At 39.5% G+C, this 24,283-nt stretch overlaps 1 protein-coding gene across 2 annotated transcripts; it reads left to right on the forward strand.

Moving 5' to 3' along the window:
- Positions 1 to 245: 245 nt before the first annotated feature.
- Positions 246 to 23,940, forward strand: pdcd1 (programmed cell death 1). Of its 2 annotated transcripts, XM_033032071.1 has the most exons (5): positions 246 to 457; positions 10,019 to 10,375; positions 18,039 to 18,200; positions 20,939 to 20,979; positions 22,821 to 23,940. In XM_033032071.1, the coding sequence occupies exons 1-5, from the start codon at positions 379 to 381 to the stop codon at positions 22,962 to 22,964; spliced, it is 783 nt and encodes a 260-aa protein (XP_032887962.1). In that variant the 5' UTR covers positions 246 to 378; the 3' UTR covers positions 22,965 to 23,940. The 2 variants fall into 2 exon arrangements, with proteins under 2 accessions (XP_032887962.1, XP_032887961.1); XM_033032070.1 differs by lacking the exon at positions 18,039 to 18,200 and having other exon boundaries at positions 306 to 457.
- The last annotated feature ends 343 nt before the right edge of the window (positions 23,941 to 24,283 follow it).

The following is a 24,283-nucleotide window of genomic DNA, read 5'->3' on the forward strand; positions in this document are numbered from 1 at the left end:
AACATTCGGGGACAGTGCACAGGTGGGCAGTGCGAGAAGCCTGCTACCAGTTTCGGGAATCAACAGTCATGGGGTTTGCTGTCAACAAATATCGTAATGGGTACCCTTCCTGTTGGGGAGATCACGCCATGCCAGGGGCCGCCCTCATCTATCTGTGCAGTGTAAAAAAATGAATGTTAGAAAAAAATGAATGTGAGACCTGCAAATCAAAGAGGGTTCATCAAAGAGGTTTGGCTTGAGTGGGCGGTGTTACATATTTGCAACCAAGGTGTCATTGTTATTCACTTGTGGAGAAATCTTGCTTACAGGCATCCTAAGCGCTTAGGAGTGCAGTGTTCAGACAGCTCCTCTTGTCCATGGGTCTGGTTGCTTGGAACTATGAAAGAGATGGCCACAATACTGTTTACTCATCAAATCTTTCTGGTCCTCTCTTTGTCACTATGGCAAAATGCTCAGGGTAAGTGCGAGTTTTATTTTGTGGACTTTTTAATACATATGCAAATCTGATGTTACTGATGTATGTATGTATGTTGTGGGGGAATGGGATAAATGGAAGAGCAGTGAGAGCCGGCTTAGACTTAATGAACAAAATGTCCCCCTTCAATGTCATAAGACAATATCATTAATATAAGATTTATGACTGCATAAAAGTAACAAAGGGGTCTCACATAGAAATTAGTTGGGATGTAGTACTGATTCAATCAAAGTTAAAGACTGAAAAATAAATGTAAGAAAGAACTCAGACTTTCAATACTAATTTAACGTAAATGAGCATTCATTTGATATGCATGAATTTAGTAGTTACAAAAAAGACTTTTAGATTGCTGCCACTTATGAAACAGGATGCCAAACATTATGAGTGCTTCCTCTTTCCGTGATATAGTTGGGTTGAATATTTCTGTCACGATATTTCCTTGACTTGTGTTAGCTGTCACATTGCAACGTTTGAATTTGGGTTGGGGTGAGGGAGTATATACTTTTTTTCCATAGAGGAGCCCCTTATGTAAACCAGTTGAATACACATACTGGATGCTTGTGAAAGCATCCAGTATGTGTATTTAACGCGTCCCAGGAATAGTGATTGCATTTCAATCCTCTGCACACACCCTTATGTGAAAGAGTAAAGGGCCTGTCCCACTTACGTGTCCTTGGCACGCAAATTACGCACCTCGTTGTCGCGTTGAGGCGCACGGGCATCGTGTGGCCGCGTGGGGCCAGTCCCACTGAGAAGCGCGGAGGGGTATGGAGTTGTGAGCGACATCGCGCAAGGCTCCGAAATTTTTGTAGTGAACAAAATCTTCACGCCAACTGCCTGTCGCGTAACTGACGGCCAAAGTGGGACAGGCCCAAGACCCTGGCGTGATGCAACGTCTCACCTCCAACAGCAGCAGAAGCAGGCAAATGATCGCTGAACTCGGCCTGGGGCTCACGCCCGTTGTGGTGCGGATCCGCCCCCACTTCTATTCCCAGAGTGGGACCAAAAAAATTGAAGATAGACACAAAATGCTGGAGTAACTCAGCGGGACCGGCGGCATCTCTGGAGAGAAGCAATGGGTGATGTTTAGGGTCAAGACCCTTCTTTCAGACTGAAGAAGTCTCGACACGAAACGTCACGCATTCCTTCTCTCCAGAGATGCTGCGGTCCCGCTGAGTTACTCCAGCATTTTGTGTCCATCTTCAAATGACGTCACGCACTCCAGACGGCTGTGTGTGTGCATGAAACCTTCGCGGGACCATCGCGGCTCAACACGACCACCAGGTCACGTAATTAGCATGCCAAGGACATGTAAGTGGGACAGGGGCTTAAGAAATGTGACCAAATCCCACAGAACAATGCTAAATGCTCTATCTGGTGCCAGAAGGATTCAGTTAGATTCATGGAAACAGGCCATTTGGCCCATCATTTTCATGCCAACTTGTGGGCACATCTTTAGTAACATCATTTTCCAGCATATGGCCAGTAATATTCTATATCCAAGCAATTCAAGTGCATGTCAAGATCCTTCTGCCAGCAAGTTTACTCCCGCCACTTTCTCAAGCATTATATTCCAGGTACTAAGCACACTTGGGGGTGAAGATGATCGCCCTCACATTCATTCAAAATCTCTTTCCCTGTACCCTGACTCTATGTCCGTCAGTTTTGTCTATTAGAAATTCAGTTCCGTCGACTTCACTGGAATCAAATTTCAGAGTTACTGCCTGATATAATATACTGCTTTAGTAGTGGAGATGAGATTTTGGGTAAGTTTTTGATTTGATTAATGTGCACAAACCAAGGAAAAGCCCTTGTGTGGGTGTTTAAAGGTTGCAACACAAAGAGAAGAATGGAGTTGAGGAGAGGCCAGGTTGAATTGAGACAACAATGGAAATACTACTTATGATTAATTCATAGTATAACTTCCAATGTTGTTATTCATCCTCATTTAGTACAGTTAAACGTGGTACTCAGCATGTAAGAGAATGGAACAAATTTTGGAGGCAGAGACCATCTCGCTGACTGCAAACAGCATTAGCAAGCTGGATTTGATTTCTTGACACTATTCAATATGTTTAAATTGACTCGATATTAGTTTGCAGAAGACAAATCAAATATATAAACAAATTTTGACATTGCATATATTGACAACCCATCAGCTGCACTTTAGTATAATGTCTCTGGTTGTGAAGTGCTTTTGTACTGTGGGAATGCAAGAAGATAATGGATCATTTCAAGTTCTCTCTTTCTGTACAATGTCAAATCCAAATAATATTAGACAGGCGTACATCACAGAAACAACAGTCTAAACTTTATCTCAGGCACACATTCCCATTAAAAATTCACCAAATCATTTTATAACTAAAATCCAGCATGAAGGGATGTGTAGGAAGGAATTGCAGATGCTGGTTTACACTGAAGATAGACACAAAGATTGTTAAGGGCTTGGACACACTAGAGGCAGGAAACATGTTCCCGATGTTGGGGGAGTCCAGAACCAGGGGCCACAGTTTAAGAATAAGGAGTAAGCCATTTAGAACGGAGACGAGGAAACACTTTTTCTCACAGAGACTGGTGAGTCTGTGGAATTCTCTACCTCAAAGGGCGGTGGAGGCAGGTTCTCTGGATGCTTTCAAGAGAGAGCTAGATAGGGCTCTTAAAAATAGCAGAGTCAGGGGATATGGGGAGAAGGCAGGAACGGGGTACTGATTGGGGATGATCAGCCATGATCGCATTGAATGGCGGTGCTGGCTCAAAGGGCCAAATGGCTTATTCCTGCGCCTATTGTCTATTGTCAAACTGCTGGAGTAACACAGCGGGTCAGGCAGCATCTTGGGAGAAATGCATCTCTCCATTCCTTCTCTCAAGAGATGCTGCCTGATATGCTGTGTTGCTCCAGGATGTTGTGTCCATCCCCAGCGTAAAGGAAGCTCGGATTGTTTTGAAACATGATGCCAATTCCACAAAGAAGCTGATATGCCCACCCTTTGGTAACATGAAATGTAAAAGAAAGATATGCTAATGCTTCCTACATTGGCACAACTTTCTTTTATATTTCATGTTGCCAAAGGGTAGGTATATCAGATTATTTTGTTTAAAAAAAATTGGTTTAACCAAGCCTTTCCTCTGGAAAGACAGAAGAAAGAAAGTACTCCTATTTTAATGCACTTCAATATTGCAATTATTTAACTTCAATCTTTTCCATGTAAATAGTTCATTTATTTGAATGAGTTGGTTTTCTCAATACTAATGAATAGGAAAAAGCCATTAGAGTTGTATTGCACCACTTTACGAGAATTAATTATTGTAATGTAAAACATAAAATTACTGCAATAAATTTTATGAATGCTTTTTCTTGAGGGTATGTTTAAACCTCTTAATCCTGGATAATGATATCGTTCAAAGGAGATGCTGTTAATTTCCTAGGAAGTTTATAAATTACATTCTTGCATTTTTTTACTTACATATACAGTATTGGCTGACCCACATTTGCAGGAAATGGTTTTTGCAACTTTTTGTGGTACAGTGTGCAGATTTGAGCTCTTTGCAAGTGTATGAAAATGAGGGCAACAATACAATCCGATTGATTTAATTTTAAGAATTAGAAAATAAATGTAGAAGTATCAAAGAATGAAATGAAAATTAGAGTGGTGTATTCAACACTGAAAGATGTACAAAATAAGGCAAGGTAAAAAAGACTAATTAAAAGAGAAAAAAAATGTTAACGGATAGAAAAAATAACAAATGTTTTAAATTATGTGTTAAATATCTATGGTCAGAAATGGGACTCTGCACTTTCGACAATTAATTCTCAGTGCCAGCTAGCTTGGCAGTGGTGAATGGGAATTGTTGCACGGTATTAGCCTTATTACAGATTGAGTAGGAAGGAACTGCAGATTCTGGTTTACACCGAAGATAGACACAAAATGCTGGAGTAACTCAGCAGGACAGGCAGCATTTCTGGAGAGAAGGAATGGGGGACGTTTTGGGTCGAGACCCTACTTTAGACTCCCAGAAGTGATAAAATCATAAATGGTCTGTGAGATTATGGACTGATGCTCACCTGTGGGATCATGCTCCAAGGATAGGTAGGAGGAGGTGTCCAAGAGCTGGCGCCTGGCCTCAGTGCGGTAGAGGTGTGAAGAAGGGTCTCGACCCAAAACATCACCTATTTCTTCTCTCCAGAGATGCTGCCTGTCCTGCTGAGTTACTGCAGCATTTTGTATCTATCTTATTACAGATTGATATGTATTCACTTACCTACTCACCAATGAGGCTGCAGTCACTTAAACTTAAATAACAGTAATGGTAATATTCTCAACAGTATTTTGACAGTAAAACTTCAGATGAAAATAGGCATAGCTCCAAGACCATGATCATTATCCATTTGCCCCAGAACATCAACATATTTTACTGGGTTCTCATCTGCATCACCTTATTCTTACTTGTGCCTGTAAAGGCTCAAGTGCAGGCTCGAAGGGCCGAATGGCCTACTCCTGCACCTATTTTCTATGTTTTCTAAAGTGTATAACATATATTGTTCAGATATTTGAGATGTTGTCTGACCTGATTCTGATTATTTTCTTTATACTGGAAGAAGTATTTTCTAATTATGCAGAGATAATCTCTATCTCCCAGCTCATGGGAGTAATTGATCAAATGTCAGGTTTCCAACTGATTTCGCACCATATGCTTTGATGCTGATATTCCAAAATCAGGTTACACTCATCCGCATCACAAAAACAGAACATTCTGGAAACACTCAGCATCAAAAAGCATCTGTGAAAAGAGCAGAGCTAATGTTTCAGGTTAAAGAGCTTATTTATATCATATTCTTTATTTAACTCATCACCAAGACTGTAAGTGAAAATGGTGCCTTTTTGTTGAGACAGTTGATTGACTGGGCTGAAGTCTATTCCATGAACACAGCAGTAGGATTGTGCGTACAACTGAGAACCAGTGAAATAAAGGGTGTCCAATCACCCACTCACTCATCAGTAAGAAACTTGGGCCTCAAGTGCAGGCAGTCTCCACACAATAGTCTATAATATAAAATAATATGGCAATAAGTTGACCATTTCAAAGACCTTGAGGAGAACTATTGGTAAAGGTATTCTGATTCTGAAGAGGATACTCTGATAAGGTTGGCCTTAAAGCTCATCATTAAGACTGTGTTAAAGGAACATCTCACCCCAATGAATAGCAGACACAAGGAACTGCAGATGCTGGTTTACAAAGCAAGACACAAAATGCTGGAGTAACTCAGCGGGTCGGACAACATGGATAGGTGGCTTTTCAGGTCATAACCCTTCTCCAGTTTGAAGAAGGGTCCTGACCTGAAACATCATCTATCCATGTTTCTCCAAAGATGCTGCCTGACCTGCTGAGTTAGTCCAGCACTTTATGTCTCTTTGGACCTAAATGAATAGTTTGGTTTCTAATCTGAGGGGGGCACAATTGTGCTGTTAATTAAAAACTATTCCTTATATATAGAAGCTATAAAAAATCATATTGTTTATCATATTGTTAGCCATCAAACATTTTTTAGAACATAGGAATGAGAAGGAATAGGCAACGTTTCGGGTCGAGACTGAGGAATGTTGCCTATTCCTTCTCTCCATAGATGCTGCCTGACCTGCTGAGTTTCAACAGCATTTTTTGGCTACCCTCGATTGTTGCAGCATCTGCAGTTCTTTCTTAAATTATTTTAGAACATGCTTTGTATTCTCCAGACGACAGAATTAATATTAATACAGATTACATTTTTTTAATGGTTAATCTGAAGAAGGCCAACTGCTGGCAATCAATTCAATGGGAGAATTTAGTTTTGCCATTCCACTGATATTCGTTAGTTACAAGCAAGAAACCCGATTACATCATAGACGTAAATCTTATCTGTCACATTCTGGAATGTCATAACATTAGACACAATGTTTAAGCATGTAACTTCATCATATTTCTTTCCTCCCTTACCAATGATGCAGACTGAGGTGTGTACTCTACCCTGCTTTCTGAAGACAATGACCAACTCCTTCAAAGCCTAGCCATAGCTGGTAACCAGGGCCACAAACATTTGCTTTTCAAGTTCGGCTAAATAGGTTACAATTTTTTAATTGAAGAGTACTATCTTAACAATCATTTTCTTTTTCGTACATGATTTCCTCCCTGATCATAAAATCTTATATGGGTAGTTAATATTCTTTGTGTATTGAGCATGCCAACCTTTCTAACAATAGTCCGCCCACTCTATTAAACTCTATTTTAATTCTCATAAGTTCATGTTCATAAGTCGTAGGAGCAGAATTAGGCCATTCGGGTCATCACCATTAAATTTTGGCTGTTCTATCTTTTCCTCTCAACCCCAGATCCTTTGACACCTGTACTAATCTAGAATATATCAATCTCCGCTTTAAAATACCCAATGGTTTGGCCTCCACAGCCCTCTGTGGCAATGAAGTCCACAGATTCACCACCGTCTGACCAAATAAATTCATCCTCATCTCCTTTCTAAAGGTACGTCCTTTTATTTTAAGGCTGTCCCCTTTAAAACCCAGACTCTCCCACTAGTGGAAACATGCTAACAATGTTGTAGATAAATCTCTCCACAAATTATTGCGTTAATAAACAATAAATGAAATCCTGATAACCATTCACCATTCCACAGATTACATTTAATATTTTGATTAATACCTTAAACCTTATATATGCATATTGTATGTTTTCCTGCCAAATCCTAAACATGTGGTAATTCACTATGTAGTAGAATGTGCATTGCATAAGATGAAACATCATTGTTTTAATGCAATTTTATCAAAGTATGCCAGCAACATTTTGAAAAGAAAAATATGCAACAGTTTGATCTTCATTGTCATCCACTCTTTATTTGTAATATGATGGCAGCTTTCACATGCTGTACTACCGTGGAAATAACATGGCAATAACAGGAGCACTATCGTGGAAATGTGATTGATTTATTTGCCTGTTAATTGTAGTCATTTAACAATTGTATCATGAAGTATCAAAAGGAAATCATAGCTCATATCACTTGACTATTCAGACATGTATTGCTTGGGTTCAATCTTTGTTCAACAAACAGTATGTTATTTAACATTAAAGGGTACTTTTAAAGAAAATTTCCTTAACTCAATCTCACATATTTCAGCAAAATTGTTCATATATACTTGCTGAAATATGTATGTATGAAATATGTATGCATGCCAATTTTACAGTACAAACCTATTTTGAAAATAAATGAGCATAAGTTAATTGTAGTTATAAAACAAGGTTATTAAATAAAAACAGAATGTGCTGGACACACTCAGCAAGTCACACAGCATATGTGTAAATAGAAGCACAGTTATCCTTCAAGGTCAAACATATTCTGTCCCAATGTATTGGAGTAATCTTCCTATTGCTAGTGACTTTAATTCTCCATCTGATACCTAATTTTGACCTTTCTGTCTGTGGCTCCCATATGGTTATAATGAGGCCCAACATCAGCTTGACCAGCAATATCACGTCTTGTGTCTGGGCACTTTGCAGCCATCTGGATCCAACACTGATTTCTACAACTCCAAGTAACTCATTTTTTCTAATTTTATAAAAATTATCCAGTTCTGCTATAGGCATCTATCGTGCAGGAAGGAACTGCAGATGTTGGTTTAAACCAAAGATAGACACAAAAAATTTGAGTAACTCAGCGGGTCAGACAGCATCTCTGGAGAAAAGGAATAGGTGACGTTTCGGGTAGAGTCTGAAACGTCACCTATTCCTTTTATCCAAATATGCTGTCTGGCCCGCTGCGTTACTCCAAGTGTTTGTGTCTATCTATAGGCATCTGTTGATTATCTTAATTTATCCATCTCCATTAGCATCATCTTTGCATTTCCTACAGCTCTGCATTTTGCATCTTTTCATTGACTTGCTTGCATTCTCCTTCTCCAAATGCCATAATATCAGTTTAATGTTCCCTTTTTCACTGTCCCTCTCTTTAGCTGTCCTCATTTACCTGGATGCCTCTAACAACTCTAGCCACACCCTATTAGAAATATTCATTTTGTCTTTATGCTTTCCTTTCCCACCTTGTCTGCAACTCAAAGCAAACTTCATTTCTTTGATCTGAAATGCTAATTCGGTTTATTTTTCCACAGTTGCTCCCTGAACTGTGTTTTCAGAACTTTCTACTTTGGTATAGATGTCCAGTAGATGCACTTCACAGTTTACACATGTTTGATTTATGCATTTTTGTAATAACGCACGTACATTTAATTCCAAAGCATGATTTACATGATTTAATATGTTTGGAATAATGCACTCAAATATACACCTGGCAACAAAGTCACATATATGTTTAATTTATGTGTTGTCAAATTGTGCGCCACATTTCAAGAATGTAACCCATACATAAAAAGTGAGGCCTGTATACCCAGTTTTATTTGTTACCAGACCAACTGCAGACCCGTTAGGTCTGCTCCCCCAACGCACCTGTTCCTACCTGGTTATAGCTTTAAAACTGCCAACTTTTACAAGATATTTACATATTCTGATTCACATTTTTCCCCTTGCGGCCGAGATCACTTTCACTGAACATTTTATGCTTTATTTCTCGACTTAAGTCCTCCAACTCAAGCCGTTCACGAATGTAAGATTCCAGCACTCCCCTTGCCTTCCTCAGCAGCGATCTTTAAAAAAAATTCCAATTGCACTTGCCCTGCGCGTTGCAATAGCAATTCGCCATCCCTCTGATAGTCGAGCCACTGTGACGTCATCATTTGAAGCTGGCCAGTTTGAAATTCAAGGTAATTAATCAGTAATAAATCGAGAAATAAAGCATAAAATGTTCAGTGAAAGTGTTCTTGGCCACGAAGGGGAAAATGTGAATCAGAATATGTAAAAATCTTGTGAAAGTTGGCATTTTTAAAGCTATAATTGCGAATAACGTGTCAAATAAGGATAAAATTTCATTCAGGGTGGTCTCTGCTAGCTGAGCCATTGTGACGTAATCATTTGAAGCTGGTGCTTTTAATTTCAAAGTCTTTTGATGTTTTTAAACTTTAATCAGTAATGTCGAGAAATAAAGTATGAAATGTTCAGATAAGGTGATCCCGGCCTCGACGGGAAAAATGTCAACTGGAATACGTAAAAATGTAATCGTTACCGCATAGTTTTTGCAAAGATGTAAAGACAACCACATATACACACTAACAAGATCAGAGGTTTAATAAGTATATGAATATCTAGCTATATACATCTTCTTGAGGGCTTTTATTGTATTCGATTTCTAGAAAAAGAACACTACAGCAGAAATCAATGTAATCAATTGATGTCAGAAGTCATGAACCATCCTGCTTTATGTCAGAGAATGGAGAATGGTTACTGGTAACCACCCATACAATTTTGGTTCATTTTGATAATTAATTTATTCTTTAAGGTTGAATGGCATGAAATGAATTCATTTGGCTTGACTGCTAACTGACCACATTTTATAAACCGTAAAAAGACAATAATCTTCCTCATCCCACTATCTGTTGTTTTTATTGGTAGGTGAATCTCTTACTCTGTTGCAGTACCCATCAACCATAATGAAGAACTATGGGGAATCAGCTACCATCTACTGTGTGCTATCAAAGGTAAACTTCACTGATCACATGTGCCTGGTGTGGTACAAGTATACATCGGGGAATAAAATCAAGGTTGGAGAAATCCGTTTGAAGACCAGTAACATATCTGCTAATGACCAAATTCAATTGTTATGGAACCTTGACACGAACACAGCGATAATGTCAATTCAGCAACTGAAAAAGAATGACTCTGGAACGTATGGTTGTGAACTGCTTTCAGTTGCAGATTTTGTTAACATCGAGAAAGCAAATACAACAAAGATCACTGTTAACTTTACAGGTATGTCTGCAACCATTTCTAGCATCCAAATAATTGCATGATAAATCGTTTATTGTATTAAAACTTGAACTTATTTAGGCACATAAGGTATATATGGCTCACTGTATAGCTGTGGTGAATGTCTCAGATACACATCCTGATCTGCTGGTGGGGTTGTCAATAATGTGTGTCTGCATAGTTCTGTCTGTCCAGTTACTTTAACTATGACACATTATATAACTAAGTATTGAATTAAGAGAAAGAAACAGTCCATTGGATTTTACTCCATGAACTGCAAGGTAACCTGTAATCCATGTATCAAGATTATTATTTGGGGAAGGTATAAAATTATCATGGGGGGTGTGGAGGGGAGGGGGGGGGGGTTAGGAGAGGGAGGGTAGGGGAGGGGATGGAGGGGAGGAGGGGGAGAAAAAGAGGGGAGAGAGAGAGGGGGGAGAGGAGGGGAAGAGAGGAGGGGGGAAGGGAGGGAGAGGGGGGGGGGATAGGAGAGGGGGGGAGGAGAGGAGGGGGGAGAGAGGGGGGGGCTGAGTGAGGGGGAGAGAGAGGAGGTGCTGAGAGGGGGTGAGGTGAGGGGGGGGAGAGGGGGGGAGCAGGGAGGGGGAGGGAAGGGGTAGGGGGTGTGGAGGGGAGGGGGGGTTTAGGAGAGGGAGGGTAGGGGAGGGGATGGAGGGGAGAAAAATAGGAGAGAGAGGGGGGAGAGGAGGGGAAGAGAGGATGGGGAGAGAGGGGGGGGAGTGGGGGGAAAGAGGGGGGAGGGGGAGAGGGGAGGGGGAGGAGCGAGAGAGAGGGGGGAGAGAGAGGGGGGGAGAGGTGGGGAGATAGAGGAGGGGAGAGAGAGAGTGTCTTTTTACTTCAACCCAAACCCCCCAAACAACCATTTGCAGGCAGTGCCTTTTTATTTCAAACCAACCATATTTTCATTTTCAAACCACATTAAGGGCACTCACAGTTGAGTAGACATGTGTTCAGTGTTATTCAGAGCTTAGAGAGACGTGACCTCCATCTTGCAGAGATTGAGTGAGGTACACCACTTCCTGGTTTTATAGTCCCACCCCCTCCCTCCAGCAGGGGCAGCAGAGAGAATGGTGATTTAAAAAAAACCCATAAATATGTCTCTGATTTTTCATCGATGGGAAAAATCCTCTGGTCCAGGAAGGCAGACGTGGGCTCTGAGCGAGGTGGACAAAAATGATAACCGTAGGTGGCGGCGTTCTCTCGGAAATCGCAGCACATTGGGCCAAAAGCGGTCAAGATCAGACTTTTAGTAATATAGAAATATATATATATATAATATATTATATGTGTGCGTAGGAAGGAACCTCTTCTTGCGTATGGCGTGCACAGCCTAAAGTTGTAGGTCAACCTGTTCTATTCGATCTATTTGTTTGTGCACGTCGGGTTGATTGCATTAGTCGAAACAGGGTGGACCACGTGAAGGTTGCAATCTCCCACCCCAGGAAGGAACTGCAAATGCTGGTTTAAAATGAAGATAGATACAAAAAGCTGGAGTAACTCAGCGGGACAGGCCACATCTCTGGAGAGAAGGAATGGGGGAAGGTTTGGGTCGAGACCCGTCTTTAGACTCCTAGAAGTGATAAAATCAGAGATGGTCTGTGAGATTATGGCCTGATGCTCATCTCTGGGATCATGCTCCAAGGATAGGTAGGAGGGTGTGTCCAAGAGCTGGCGCCTGGCCTCAGTGCAGCAAACGTCAGCACGCCAGACTACCACGGCACCTCCCTTGTTGGCAGGTTTGATGATAATGTTGGGGTTGCTGCAGAGTGAGCGGAGGGCTGTACGTTCAAAGGGGGGTGAGGTTAGAGTAGGCAAGGGCAGTGGAAAAGTTGAGACGGTTGATGTCACGCCAGCAGTTAGAAATAAAAAGGTCCAGAGAGGGTAGAAGGCCTTTCAGGGAGTGCAATATATATACAGTGCATTCAGAAAGTATTCAGACCCCTTCACTTTTTCCACATTTTGTTACGTTACAGCCTTATTCTAAAATGGATTAAATTCTTTTTTTTTAATCAGCAATCTACACACAATAGCCCACAATAAAATAAGTGAAAACAGGTGTTTAGAAATTTTTGCAAAATAATTAAAAATAAATAACTGAAATATCACATTTACATAAGTATTCAGACCCTTTACTCAGTACTTTATTGAGGCACCTTTGGGAGTGATTACAGCCTCAAGTCTTCTTGGGTATCACACTACAAGCTTGGCACACCTGTATTTGGGTAATTTATCCCATTCTTCTCTGCAGATCCTCTCAAGCTCTGTCAGGTTGGATGGGGAGTGTTGATGCACAGCTATTTTCAGGTCCCTCCAGAGATGTTCGATCGGGTTCAAGTCCGGGCACTAGCCAGGCCACTTACGGACATTCACAGACCTGTCACAAAGCCACTCCTGCGTTGTCTTGGACGTGAGCTTTAGGTCATTGCCCTGTTGGAAGGTGAACCTCCGCCCCAGTCCGAGGTCCTGGACGTTCTGGAGCAGGTTTTCATCAAGGAACTCTCTATACTTTGCTCCGTTCATCTTTACCTCGATCCTGACTGGTCTCCCAGTTCCTACCGCTGAAAAACATCCCTACAGCATGATGCTGCCACCACCATGCTTCACCGTAGATATGGTATTGGCCAGGCCTGTTTGCCTCCAGACGTGACACTTGGCATTCAGGCCAAAGAGTTCAATCTTGGTTTCATCAGGCCAGGGAATTTTGTTTAGGTGCCTTTTGGCAAACTCCAAGCGGGCTGTCATGTGCCTTTAACTGAGGAGTGGCTTCTGTCTGGTCACTCTACAATAAAGGCCTGATTGGTGGAGTGCTGCAGATAGTTGTCCTTCTGGAAGTTTCTCCCATCTCCACAGAGGAACTCTGGAGCTCTGTCAGAGTGACCATCGGGTTCTTGGTCACCTCCCTGAATATGTTAGTAAGTCTCTATCCTAAGGCCCTTCTCCCCCGATTGCTCAGTTTGGCCAGGCTCTATGAAGAGTCCTGGTGGTTTCAAAGTTTTATTTAAGAATGACGGAGGCCACTGTGCTCTTCGGGACCTGCAATGCTCCAAAAAATGTTTTATACCCTTCCCCAGATCTGTGTCTCAACACAATCCTGTCTCGGAGGTCTACAGACAATTCCTTCGTCTTCATGGCTTGTTTTTTGCTCTGACATGCACTGTCAACTGTGGGACCTTATATAGACTGGTGTGTGCCTTTCCAAATCATGTACAATCAATTTAATTTACCACTTGTAGACTCCTATCAAGTTGTAGAAACATCTCAAGGATAATCAATGGAAACACGATGCACCAAAGCTCAATTTTGAGAGTCACAGCAAAGGGTCTGAATACTTACGTAAATGTGATATTTCAGTTATTTATTTTTAATTATTTTGCAATAATTACTAAACACCTGTTTTCGCTTTTATATTATGAGGTATTGTGCGTAGATTGATGATAAAAAAAATGACTGTAACCAATTTTAGAATAAGGCTGTAATGTAACAAAATGTGGAAAAAGTGAAGGAGTCTGAATACTTTCTCAATGCACTGTATATACAAATATTCACACGCACACACACAATGAGATCCTGAGTTGGAAATCTTTATTTGCACCAATTCAAAAGGTTCACTTTAACCTTTTGAAGTAAATATGGGTTTCTCAATTATTCTTTAATATTTCCACCATAACAAAATTCTAATATTTATTCTGAGATTTTCATTTCCATGAACAAATGACTCATTCTATAAAACTATTTTTAAAATACCCTAATTTCACCCATGCAATCCAATGCATTTAATTACCAGGACAATAGGTCTCTTTGTGCTTTCAGGGTTCGGTTGGCCTTGCCTCCAGTTTAAAGAGAAAGTTGGTTTGCATAGGTAATTAAATGAGTTTGTTGAGGTAATACCTTGTGAATCAAAACATATTATCCTCAGTTGCTTGGGCTGAGTTTTTTAGTAACTTCATTAAAATACAGACTGAATTTGCTTCTGGTGTGGTCTTCTTGCGAGTGGAACAATAGAAATTGATATGAAGAATTTTCCCTTTGGAGCCATTTCAAAATAACCTTCAACACAGGCACACTGAAGCACCCCCATCTCTTTTCCTGCTTTTTCCCTCCTACTACAACAAATCTGAAGAACAATCCCAAATCAAAATGTTGTCTATCCATGTTCTACAGAGAAGCTAGCTGACCCGTTGAGTTACTCCAGCACTTTGTGTTATTATTTCATTGTTATATTTAGCACACACACACTCCTCAGTGGACACATTGTGATTCCTAAATTAAGTCTTATTCCTTAAAGAAAAAGTAACAATTTATATTAGTAGTGGTGGTAGTAGTAGTAATAGTAGTAGTAGTAGTAGTAATAATAAAAGTAATCTATAGCATTTTGAAAATGAAAGGGTGGAGTCATTACTTTATTCCAGTCTTGGCCAAAATGATGTATTTTCTAGTTTTCCTATCAGTGCATCACTCTGATAGGAAAACTAGAACGTGCATAATCATATACTTAAATAAGAAGAATGTAGAAAATAGGAACTGCAGATGCCAGTTTACAAAAAAGACAAAGTGCTATATGAACTGGGATCATCTTCAGTGAGCATTAAGAAGGGTCCCGACCTGAAACGTCACCTATCCATGTTCTCCAGAGATGCTGCCTGACCCACTGAGTTACACCAGCATTTGGTGTATTTTCGTTGCTTATAAATAACATGGTATTCAATATTTTTGGCAGACTAAGTCGCCAGGTATATATTCTTTGTTTATAATTACTAAACTTGGCACGGACAAAACTCTGAACATTAATAGCCCATTATCTTTTGTTTGCACTTGATCAGTTTATTTATTCATATCATGTGTGTATATATTTTTATAATGGTATATGGTCACACTGATCTGTTCTGTAGTCATGCCTACTATGTTCTGTTGTGCTGAAGCAAAGCAAGAATTTCATTGTCCTATCAGGGACACATGACAATAAACTCTCTTGAATCTTGAATCTTGAATCTAAACTTAACAGGCCTCCCCTCTTGCTTTAATCACATTCATCGATACACTATGGAGTGAATCCTCCCAAAATGTAAGCAGCATTGTTTGCCTGTGTTTAAGAACATTTGAGTAAACGTAAATTGCATAAAAGTTTGGAAATGTTTGAACAGCAAGAAAGCAATCATTTTGAGCACTAACACAGGCAAATGGCAAAATTGAAATGAAAACTCCGGTGGAAAAACAATAAATTAACCTTACTCACTGAAGCTATTACTCATTATTATTCATAATTAGGTACTTCTATAAATCTGTAAATGTTGCCTGTGAGTCATAAGCCATAACTTAACTACACTGACAAACAACCTCTAGATTCATTCTCTCTCAATGTCTATTCCATTCATTAGTTCACATATGTGGGCATGAGTACATAAATGTCCAATGAGCTAATGTTGCCTTAAGCCTTTAAAGGAGAGAACAGTTTCCGTGGTTTTTCAAACCACACACTGTGTAAAATAACAGGAAGACGTTTTCGATTGAATTTCAAAAATTTTCACTCAACATAATATCCACTTGCCCAAAATTCCATTTATACCTGATATAACCAGGACTTGTCAGTTGTGGAATTTTAACTAAATCATGACCTAACACAAAATTCCAAATATCCTTGTCATTGTAAATACTATTTACAATAAAAATACTTGACAGTGAAGGACTTAGACTGAGCAAACTAATGCTGGAGCCACAATTTATTCAAGTAACAGATACCATGATACTCTTGCAAAGGTAATAGTTTTCACAGCTCAATCGCTGGGGAAATTTAGACTTTCCAAGCCATTAGATTTTTATTTTCGATATTTGCTAAAGATTTCTTGTTCGATAAGTATCTCTATAGTATGACAGGAAGCAGTACAACAAATGAAGATTGATATAATATTGTCTGCAGGCTATAGGTTTTTATCAAAATGCAAAGTGACATACATTTCCTTTGAAACATGCACTCATTACTTTACAGGAAGGGGGTTATAATCTTAGAGTCACACAGCACAGAGAAGTCCCTTCAGCTGACTGTGTCCGCACTGATCATCAGTCCTACAGTAATCCTACAGTAATCCCATTTTATTTGCCCAATATTCCTATTCAACTCCACTCACTCACCTACACACCAGGGGCAATTTATCATGCCCTGCAACATCTTTTGGATTGTAGAAGGAACCATGGGAAAGTCATATGCCAGTTGGAGAACATGCAAACTCCACAAAGCCAACACCAGAGGTCAGGGTCAAACTAAGTGCACGAGAGCTGTGAGGCAACACCTCTTTCAGCTGTGACATCGTGCTGCCCCGATCTTTATTTGTTTCCAAAGCCTTTATAGTTGTTTTCCAGCTTTTGATAGAATGGGTAATAGTTTTCACTCTATTTTAGCATCCTCCTTCATTTTCAACCCCGCCTCTCAGTAACCAGATTCATCAACCTCACCCACTTGGTTCCATCTGCCCACCATTCTTCATTTACCCGTTTCCACTTATCACCTACCTCTTTTTCTATCCTTCCCACTCCCCCCCCCCCATTTGCTTTCATCTACCTAATTTCCCTCCCCTGACCCATCATTTGTTTCGACCTGCGTGCCTCTATGAGTCCTAATTCAGAGTCTCAGCCTGACACACCAACCACCCCTTTAACTCCATAGATGCTCTTTTTCCCACTGAGTTCATCCAGCATTTTATTTTGTGCAGTATTATTTTGTTGATCTATTCTTTGCTTTATAACCAGTCTGATGAGTAGCAAAGAATAACTTCCTTCATACATTTATTATGGTTACCAGCATGGGTAACGATTTTGTCCATTAGCCACACTGTAACACTTTGAAGTTTATCAGTAAAGGGAAAGACTCACTTTGGCCATTAAAATTACGTTTTTGTAGCGAGCAGCGTATAAATAAGATGACAGACACAAAAAGCTGGAGTAACTTAGAGGGTCAGGCAGCATCTTTGGAAAAAAGGAATAGGTGACATTTCTGGTCGGAACCCTTCTTCAGACAGGGTGTGAATCTTTTTCTTAAATTTTTTTCTTAAATAACCGGTCTTGGAAAGTTATCATTCTTACCACCTTTTTCCATAATCCATTTTAGTCTTAACATAAGACTTATCTGGCAATAAGCAATTCACTACACCAATTGGTGTATGTGACCAATAAAGAACCTTTGAACCTTTGAACATTATCGGCAGGATTACAGGGTCACCAAGTCTAATTTGCTCATCAGGAAAGGATTAGTATAAGTAAACCAACATTTAATTCCTGCAGTGCACTTGCTCATTTATCTGCACAGGAGGTTAGTTCCTCTGATGGACCAGGCAGTGTCCACCACATTTCACTACTCACTCGTGATTACAATACTCACTCGTGACCAATACTCATGTTAAGATTACTGCTGCAAGTTGTGGCAAAAATATTTAAATTTGACATTCATTGAATATTCAATCTGCAGATTATAAATAAGAATACAATTGAATCATTCTTAATTCCAGATAAATAGGTGCTAGTCTCAGCTTCAATAGAATAGGACATGTTAACTGGGATTTTCTTTTGAATTAAATACAATACATGAACTAAATTCAACTCATTACATTTTATGCTGTTGTTATTAAATGAAATGAAATATTGTTCATTTTTTTTGCAGAAGGACAGCAGACTGCTTCAGAACAAATAAACAGTACAAAAAATGTCACAGAGTTATCAAAAAAAGGCAAAATTGAGATCATCGTTGCAGCAGTGATAGCTGCTTTTGTCATCATCTGTATATTAATTTTCATTTTAATCAGATACCGACCAAAAAAACAAGGTGAGTCGCATAAGATTTTTATTCTTCTGGTGAAATGATTCAACAGCTCAAGTAAATAATCTTATTGCCTTAAAAAATCTGTTGTTATTACCTGACCAGAATATTCAGTGTGTTGGCAGGAACTGCAGATGCTGGTTTAAACCGAAGATAGACACAAAAAGTTGGAGTAACTCAGCGGGTGATAGAAAGTGGGATGCTGTCTGAAGAAGGGTCTCAACCAGAAACGTCACGCATTCCTTCTCTCCACACATGCTGTCTGACCCGCTGAGTTACTCCAGCTTTTTGTGTCTATCTTCAGAATATTCAGAGCTCAGCTTTCCAAACAGATGCATCTTTCCTACTTTATTTCACCTGCACAAGTAATTTCCCATTGCTATATGGTACGAACGGTGAAGCACAATGGAATGCAGATTACTTTTCCCACATTCTTTGGTCATTTATTACTTCATAAATTTCCTACAGATTATATTCCTGACATAAATTGATGCAGTCCACATCAAATGTAATCATTATTTTTAGCACTATTAGCATCGTTTATTTAGCAATGTTTCATTAAAAAATAAAGAACCAGGCAGTGGTGTTGGTGTTATAGATTGTAGAATAATTTCTTTAAAAAACCTACACAGGGCTTGATTACATTGCCCATCCATTCATTATTAATAATTACATATTAATATGTTTATTAATCTTTAATATTTTCTATTAATATTAATCTTTCCTAGAATGTATTTTTTTTAATTCCCCTTGAATATTTTGCATTAATTGTGCAGAGACCACAAATTAAACACATTTGACCAGAACTATTCATATGTGAAAATGGTAAGATAATCCAGCCCCAGTACTTTCCACTGTTGATGGATCTACCACAGCAGGTAAAAACCAAAGAAGGAACAAAGAAAGAAAGAAGGAAGGCAGACTTTTCTTTGTGAGGAGAATGAAAATTAGCCTGGGCTGACCTTGCAATCAGATGAGATTGGCATCGACCATGAACAAAATGAAGCGTTCCATCAGGAGAGATGTAGAAAAGGATTTTTTTTTAAACCATAAAATCGCTAAAGATAAACTAAAAGCCGCAAGAAGCTGAAACTATAATTTCCTCAGAATCAAATTATTTCAGTGTAGTCAGATTAAAATGAAATGAGATATGTTTTCTATGTGACAAAATAACCAAGCTGTTATGACCGAATGCAGTTCCATTGTTCACCATTATCCATGCATTGATGGCAAAGTCAGTGTTTATTAGTCAATCCCACATGCTGTAAACAGATACCACTATAACAAGTGCCTTGCTGGGATACTTCTGAAGGCAATCACCCACGCTAGTTTGGGAATGGAGTTACAATAAGGTGAGAATAAGTAAAGAGGATAAGTGCTTTCCCAAAAATACATCAATGAATTTGATGATTTGTATACAGTAACTTTGTTACTGAAACCAGGTTTCTGGATGACGAACACAAATGAATTGATAATGGGGGAACTGGATAGATGGATTTTTAAGGCAGACATTGACAAATCCTTGATCAGTAAGGGTGAAGGGTTTATGGGGAGAAGGCAGGAGATTGGGGTGGAGAGGAAAAGATAGATCAACCATGATTGAATGGCGGAGTAAACTTGTTGGGCCAAATGGTCTAATTCTACTCGTATCACTTATGACCTTATGACCTAATTCTGTTCCTATAACGTAAACTTATGAATATGATAATTATAGAACAAAAGGTACTGGATTGCAACAAAGGCGCATCTGTTTAACTGGTTTTTATCTCTCCTGGTCTGTTCTGTACATGGTCAAAACCCCCAGCATTGCAACTGAGACTGAACACCCCTCTGAAATAGTCTGAGAAGACACAGTTTGATGGGCATAAAGGGATGGACAGTGAATGCTGGCCTGGACTGTCTTACCCACATCCGATCAATTAATTGTCATTCACAAAACCAGTTTCTGCACAAGTACTGAACTAATGGAGCAAAATTTGATATTTTAGTTGATTGAGAAAATTAGCCTGATAAAAATATAAAAATAGACAGTGGTTAATGTATCTCAGTCATTAACTGTTTGAAATGACTATCTCATTGATCAGGCTTTCATACACAGCGTAAACACGTTAAATATATACAGACAATCTAAATAGCACCACTCATTGGTATCATGCACCTGAAAAAATGTATTGCCTCCGCATCATTTTTAGGTTAATATATTCTGAATCCCTTAGACAATGAGAGTAAATAATGATTAGATTCTTTCTGAAATGAGATATTAGCTTGTAGTAAGTCAATAACAAAAAGGTAATTTCGTTCTTCATAAACCTCAATAACTACTTGTGTGTTAGTTCCACTTCAGCTGCCTTTTTCCTGATTTAAAGATGTAACAACACTTCACATTATTCATTCTAACAGGCCAGGGGAGCTGACCTCAGCACTAACCCATCATTTCTTTGTTCAGTTTCACCAATACTCGGCAAACTATGCAAATAACTTGTTCAAAAATATGTCCAATGCCTGATCAGCAATGTTATATACAAACTGACCTGTGGCAAATATAGGAATAAGGAGTTGGCATTAAAGGTCACCAGTTATTAAACCGACAGAAATTGGATGGGATAGAAGTCAGTTTACATGCGTTAATGGCTTCATTTTTACAGATTTCTACAAATGCTCTGCCACTGGATAATGGTTGGAGATGGTTAGTGCAATACCCAGCTTTCAAATCAGAATTTTGACATCTCTCTTTGTCATTTCAGATCCTAATCCCAGTCCCCCAACAGCAGATGCCGAGTGTCAGGTAAATACACCTCAGCTGATTGTGTAGGTCAGTGGGAGAGAGGGAGGGAACCTGCACACAATCTTGATTTGAAACAACTTCAGCAGTTCAGGAAGACAGCCCACCATTATATTCTCACGGGCAACCAATGCTGACATTGCTAGCTATGCCCAGAAACTGAAAAATTAATTAAAAAATATCAGAAGGAGCTGAATGACCTTCATCACCTGTGATGTTAAGTATTTCAAGTATTTTGTACAGAGGAAGTTGTAGGTAGCAAAACGACTGTGTGTCATTCTTATTTTCTCTGATCTGATATATATTTCACAGAATTGGGTTGTCAGACAAGGGGAGTTGGCAATGTTGCTACAGACATCTCCTTCCTCAAACTCCAGTGATTTTCCATGAAAAACAGCAGTGATGTGTTTTACTCCTCCACTTTGCTTCATGCTGCACAACTTCCATTGTTGCACAGATGAATGGAGAGGCTATACATCCACGTGTACGTTCATCTGGACATTCACCTGTACGTCCATCTATACATTCACCTGTATGTCACCTGGACATTCACCTGTACGTTCACCTGTACGTTCACCTGCACATTCACCTGTACGTTCACATGTGTGTTCTCCTGTACGTTTACCTGAATGCTCACCTGCATTTACCTGCACATTCTCCTGCATGTTCGCCTGTATGTTCACCTGTATGTTCACCTGTACGTTCACCTACACATTCATCTGTATATTCACCTGTATGTTCACTTTCACATTCCTCCAGGCACAGCAATTAGAAAGCTTCTCTCTTTATGTTTCTGTCAATCACCTTAATCTGGTCAGCAATGGTCCTGATAACTGCAGCCGACCTTGGAAACATACACATTAATGTCAGAGTAAGCCGACATTTTGTTGGGCAGGTTCAGATTCTGCACTGCACCATTTTCTACCCAGGTCTTTATCCAAATATAAAGCAGTCATGAAAGGAGAATATGCTGGAAATATTCAACAAGCCAACCATCACATGTGGAGAAAAAGAAGATAATTATTCCTGACCAGCTGAACGCTTTGAACTATTGTTTTCATTTATTTTGGATTAAAGCTGTGCAAGTTTATTCATGCTAGTTTTTGTAGGGTGTGAGTGTAACTGGGAAGGTCATCATTGATTGCCTATCCATAACTATCTTTATGGAACAGTGACCAGTTCTCTTCTTGAACCATTGGTTCTTCTGTGTAAGATAAAGGGTGAGAAAGTCACAGGAGATGCATGGATCACCTTGGTTCTTTCCAGCCCATTTTCTTGCCAATTACTGATCAGTTATTTGCAGAGATAAGTGATGTGAGGAGACTACTCAGGACCTGACATTGGAGAAATGGATGGGTACAAAGAGAATGTAAGGAGTGAAAATGATAGATCAAAGCAAGCGATGATGAAATAAATATAGAGTGGTTCATTGTTGGCTGAAGGGAAGGTGTACCACTAGTAAAATGAATCAGGTGGAAGAGGGATGGAGAGAGAAGGAAAGCAAGGATTATTTGAAGTTTGAGAAATCAATATTCATACCGCTGGGTTGTAAGCTGCCCAAGCAAAATATGAGGTGATGTTCCTCCAATTTGCGCTGGGCCTCACTCTGACAGTGGAGGAGGCCCAGAGCAGAAAGGTCAGTGTGGGAATGGGAGGAGGGAGTTAAAGTGTTTAGCAACCAGAAGATCACGTAGGCCTAGACAGACTAAGCGGAGGCGGTCAGAGAACACTTTTCAGTCGAACAGTATTTGCAAACAATTGAAATAGAACTGCAAACTTCTGATGCAATGCACACATTAACCACAATACTTATTCACATTCAATTTCTTTCAATTCTATTTCAGAAGCCAAATGATCGTATCTCCACGGTGTTCTCCATTGACTATGCTGTACTACAGGTCCCTGGGAAAAATATCAGACAGAATCTAACAACTTCTGTTGCCTCTGATGATTCATACTATGCAACGATTATATTTGCCCCTGAATAGCAAACTGCAGGTGTGGAGAAAATCACCATTGATTTCAGCGTTTGCTTTGTTGACTGCCTAGCTTTGTGAGGTCTTAGACATCACATTACATAATCACATCACCTACGTCTGAAGAAGGGTTTCGGCCCGAAACGTCACCTATTTCCTTCGCTCCATAGATGCTGCTGCACCCGCTGAGTTTCTCCAGCATTTTTGTGTACCTACATTTATATTCTCTTTTACTCAATATCACAACTTAGGCCAAAAGTAGGTCTATGACCACTGGGTGAAAAAAAAAAACCTAGGCCATTTAATCCGAAATAAAAAATACTGGAATAAGTCGACAGATCAGGCAACATTTGCGGAACGAAAAACCGATTTAGTATTTCATGTTGAAGCATCCATCCGAATGTGGTGATCCTGGAGGGATGAGGGAGAATTGAGAAGATACAGGAATTTCATGCTGGATTCTTCAGTACAGCTTCAAGATGATCTGATTGAAACATCATTCACTCGCAGCCAGATGGAACAACAACCAGACGTGCCAGCTCTACCACCACCAACCTTCCCCTTCTTTGGCGCTGATTGTATTCTAAACTTTGCTTGTGTTGGTCATGATCTCAGAGAATGGGTGCTGGATTAAAATCCCCATTGATAACACTGTACATATTTCTAGTGCCTCCAAACATGAATGGCATTTTTATGTAGCACTCTGAAATATTTAAAATATTCTTCTGTTAATCTGAGAGCCTATTAGTTTGTAGTGGATATTTGTTACTTTACAATGCCATAGCACATTCAGATGATTTATAGAGTAATACTGGGCATGTACATGCACTTTGTAAGCTGTAAGATGGTGCTCTGAATTTCAACATTGATATCTCAGGTGCTCACACTTTTTTTAAAAAAAGGATGTGACTAAATAACCGTGTTATTGAATCGTCAATTAATGCAGTTTATCGTAAAAACAAGGAACTGTAGATGCCAGTTTACAAAAATGGCCACTAAGTGCTGGAGTAACTCTACGAAACAACACTTTTGTGTTGTTTTTTTTTAGTTACTTCAGCACGCTGTGTCTTTTAATGCAGTTTGCAGTTAGGCTATTTTATAGTGGGCCTGGATCCTGTTTCTGAGAATAGCTGTAGTTCTTCTATAAAAATGTATTCATTGGCATGCCCAACAAAGCCATGTTTACATTTCACCTCAAGCTTCAAGGAGAAAGCATAGGAATAATATCATAACAAAGATACATCGTAATGTATCAAGATGTATTAAGAAGTAAATAATGATATAAGTACTCATCCACAAAATAGACTTAATTAATTAAGAAATGTTCTGGA

This window comes from Amblyraja radiata, chromosome 13 (assembly GCF_010909765.2).
Source record: "Amblyraja radiata isolate CabotCenter1 chromosome 13, sAmbRad1.1.pri, whole genome shotgun sequence".
In the NCBI taxonomy this organism is placed as follows: Eukaryota; Metazoa; Chordata; class Chondrichthyes; order Rajiformes; family Rajidae; genus Amblyraja; species Amblyraja radiata.

What these genes read in the sequence shown, in the direction of transcription:
- pdcd1 (XM_033032071.1), top strand. Translation starts at nt 379, where the DNA reads ATGAAAGAGATGGCCACAATACTGTTTACTCATCAAATCTTTCTGGTC. An exon ending in ACTATGGCAAAATGCTCAGG is followed by an intron (nt 458 to 10,018) that starts GTAAGTGCGAGT and finishes TTTTATTGGTAG; the next exon opens with GTGAATCTCTTACTCTGTTG. An exon ending in ATACCGACCAAAAAAACAAG is followed by an intron (nt 18,201 to 20,938) that starts GTGAGTCGCATA and finishes TTGTCATTTCAG; the next exon opens with ATCCTAATCCCAGTCCCCCA.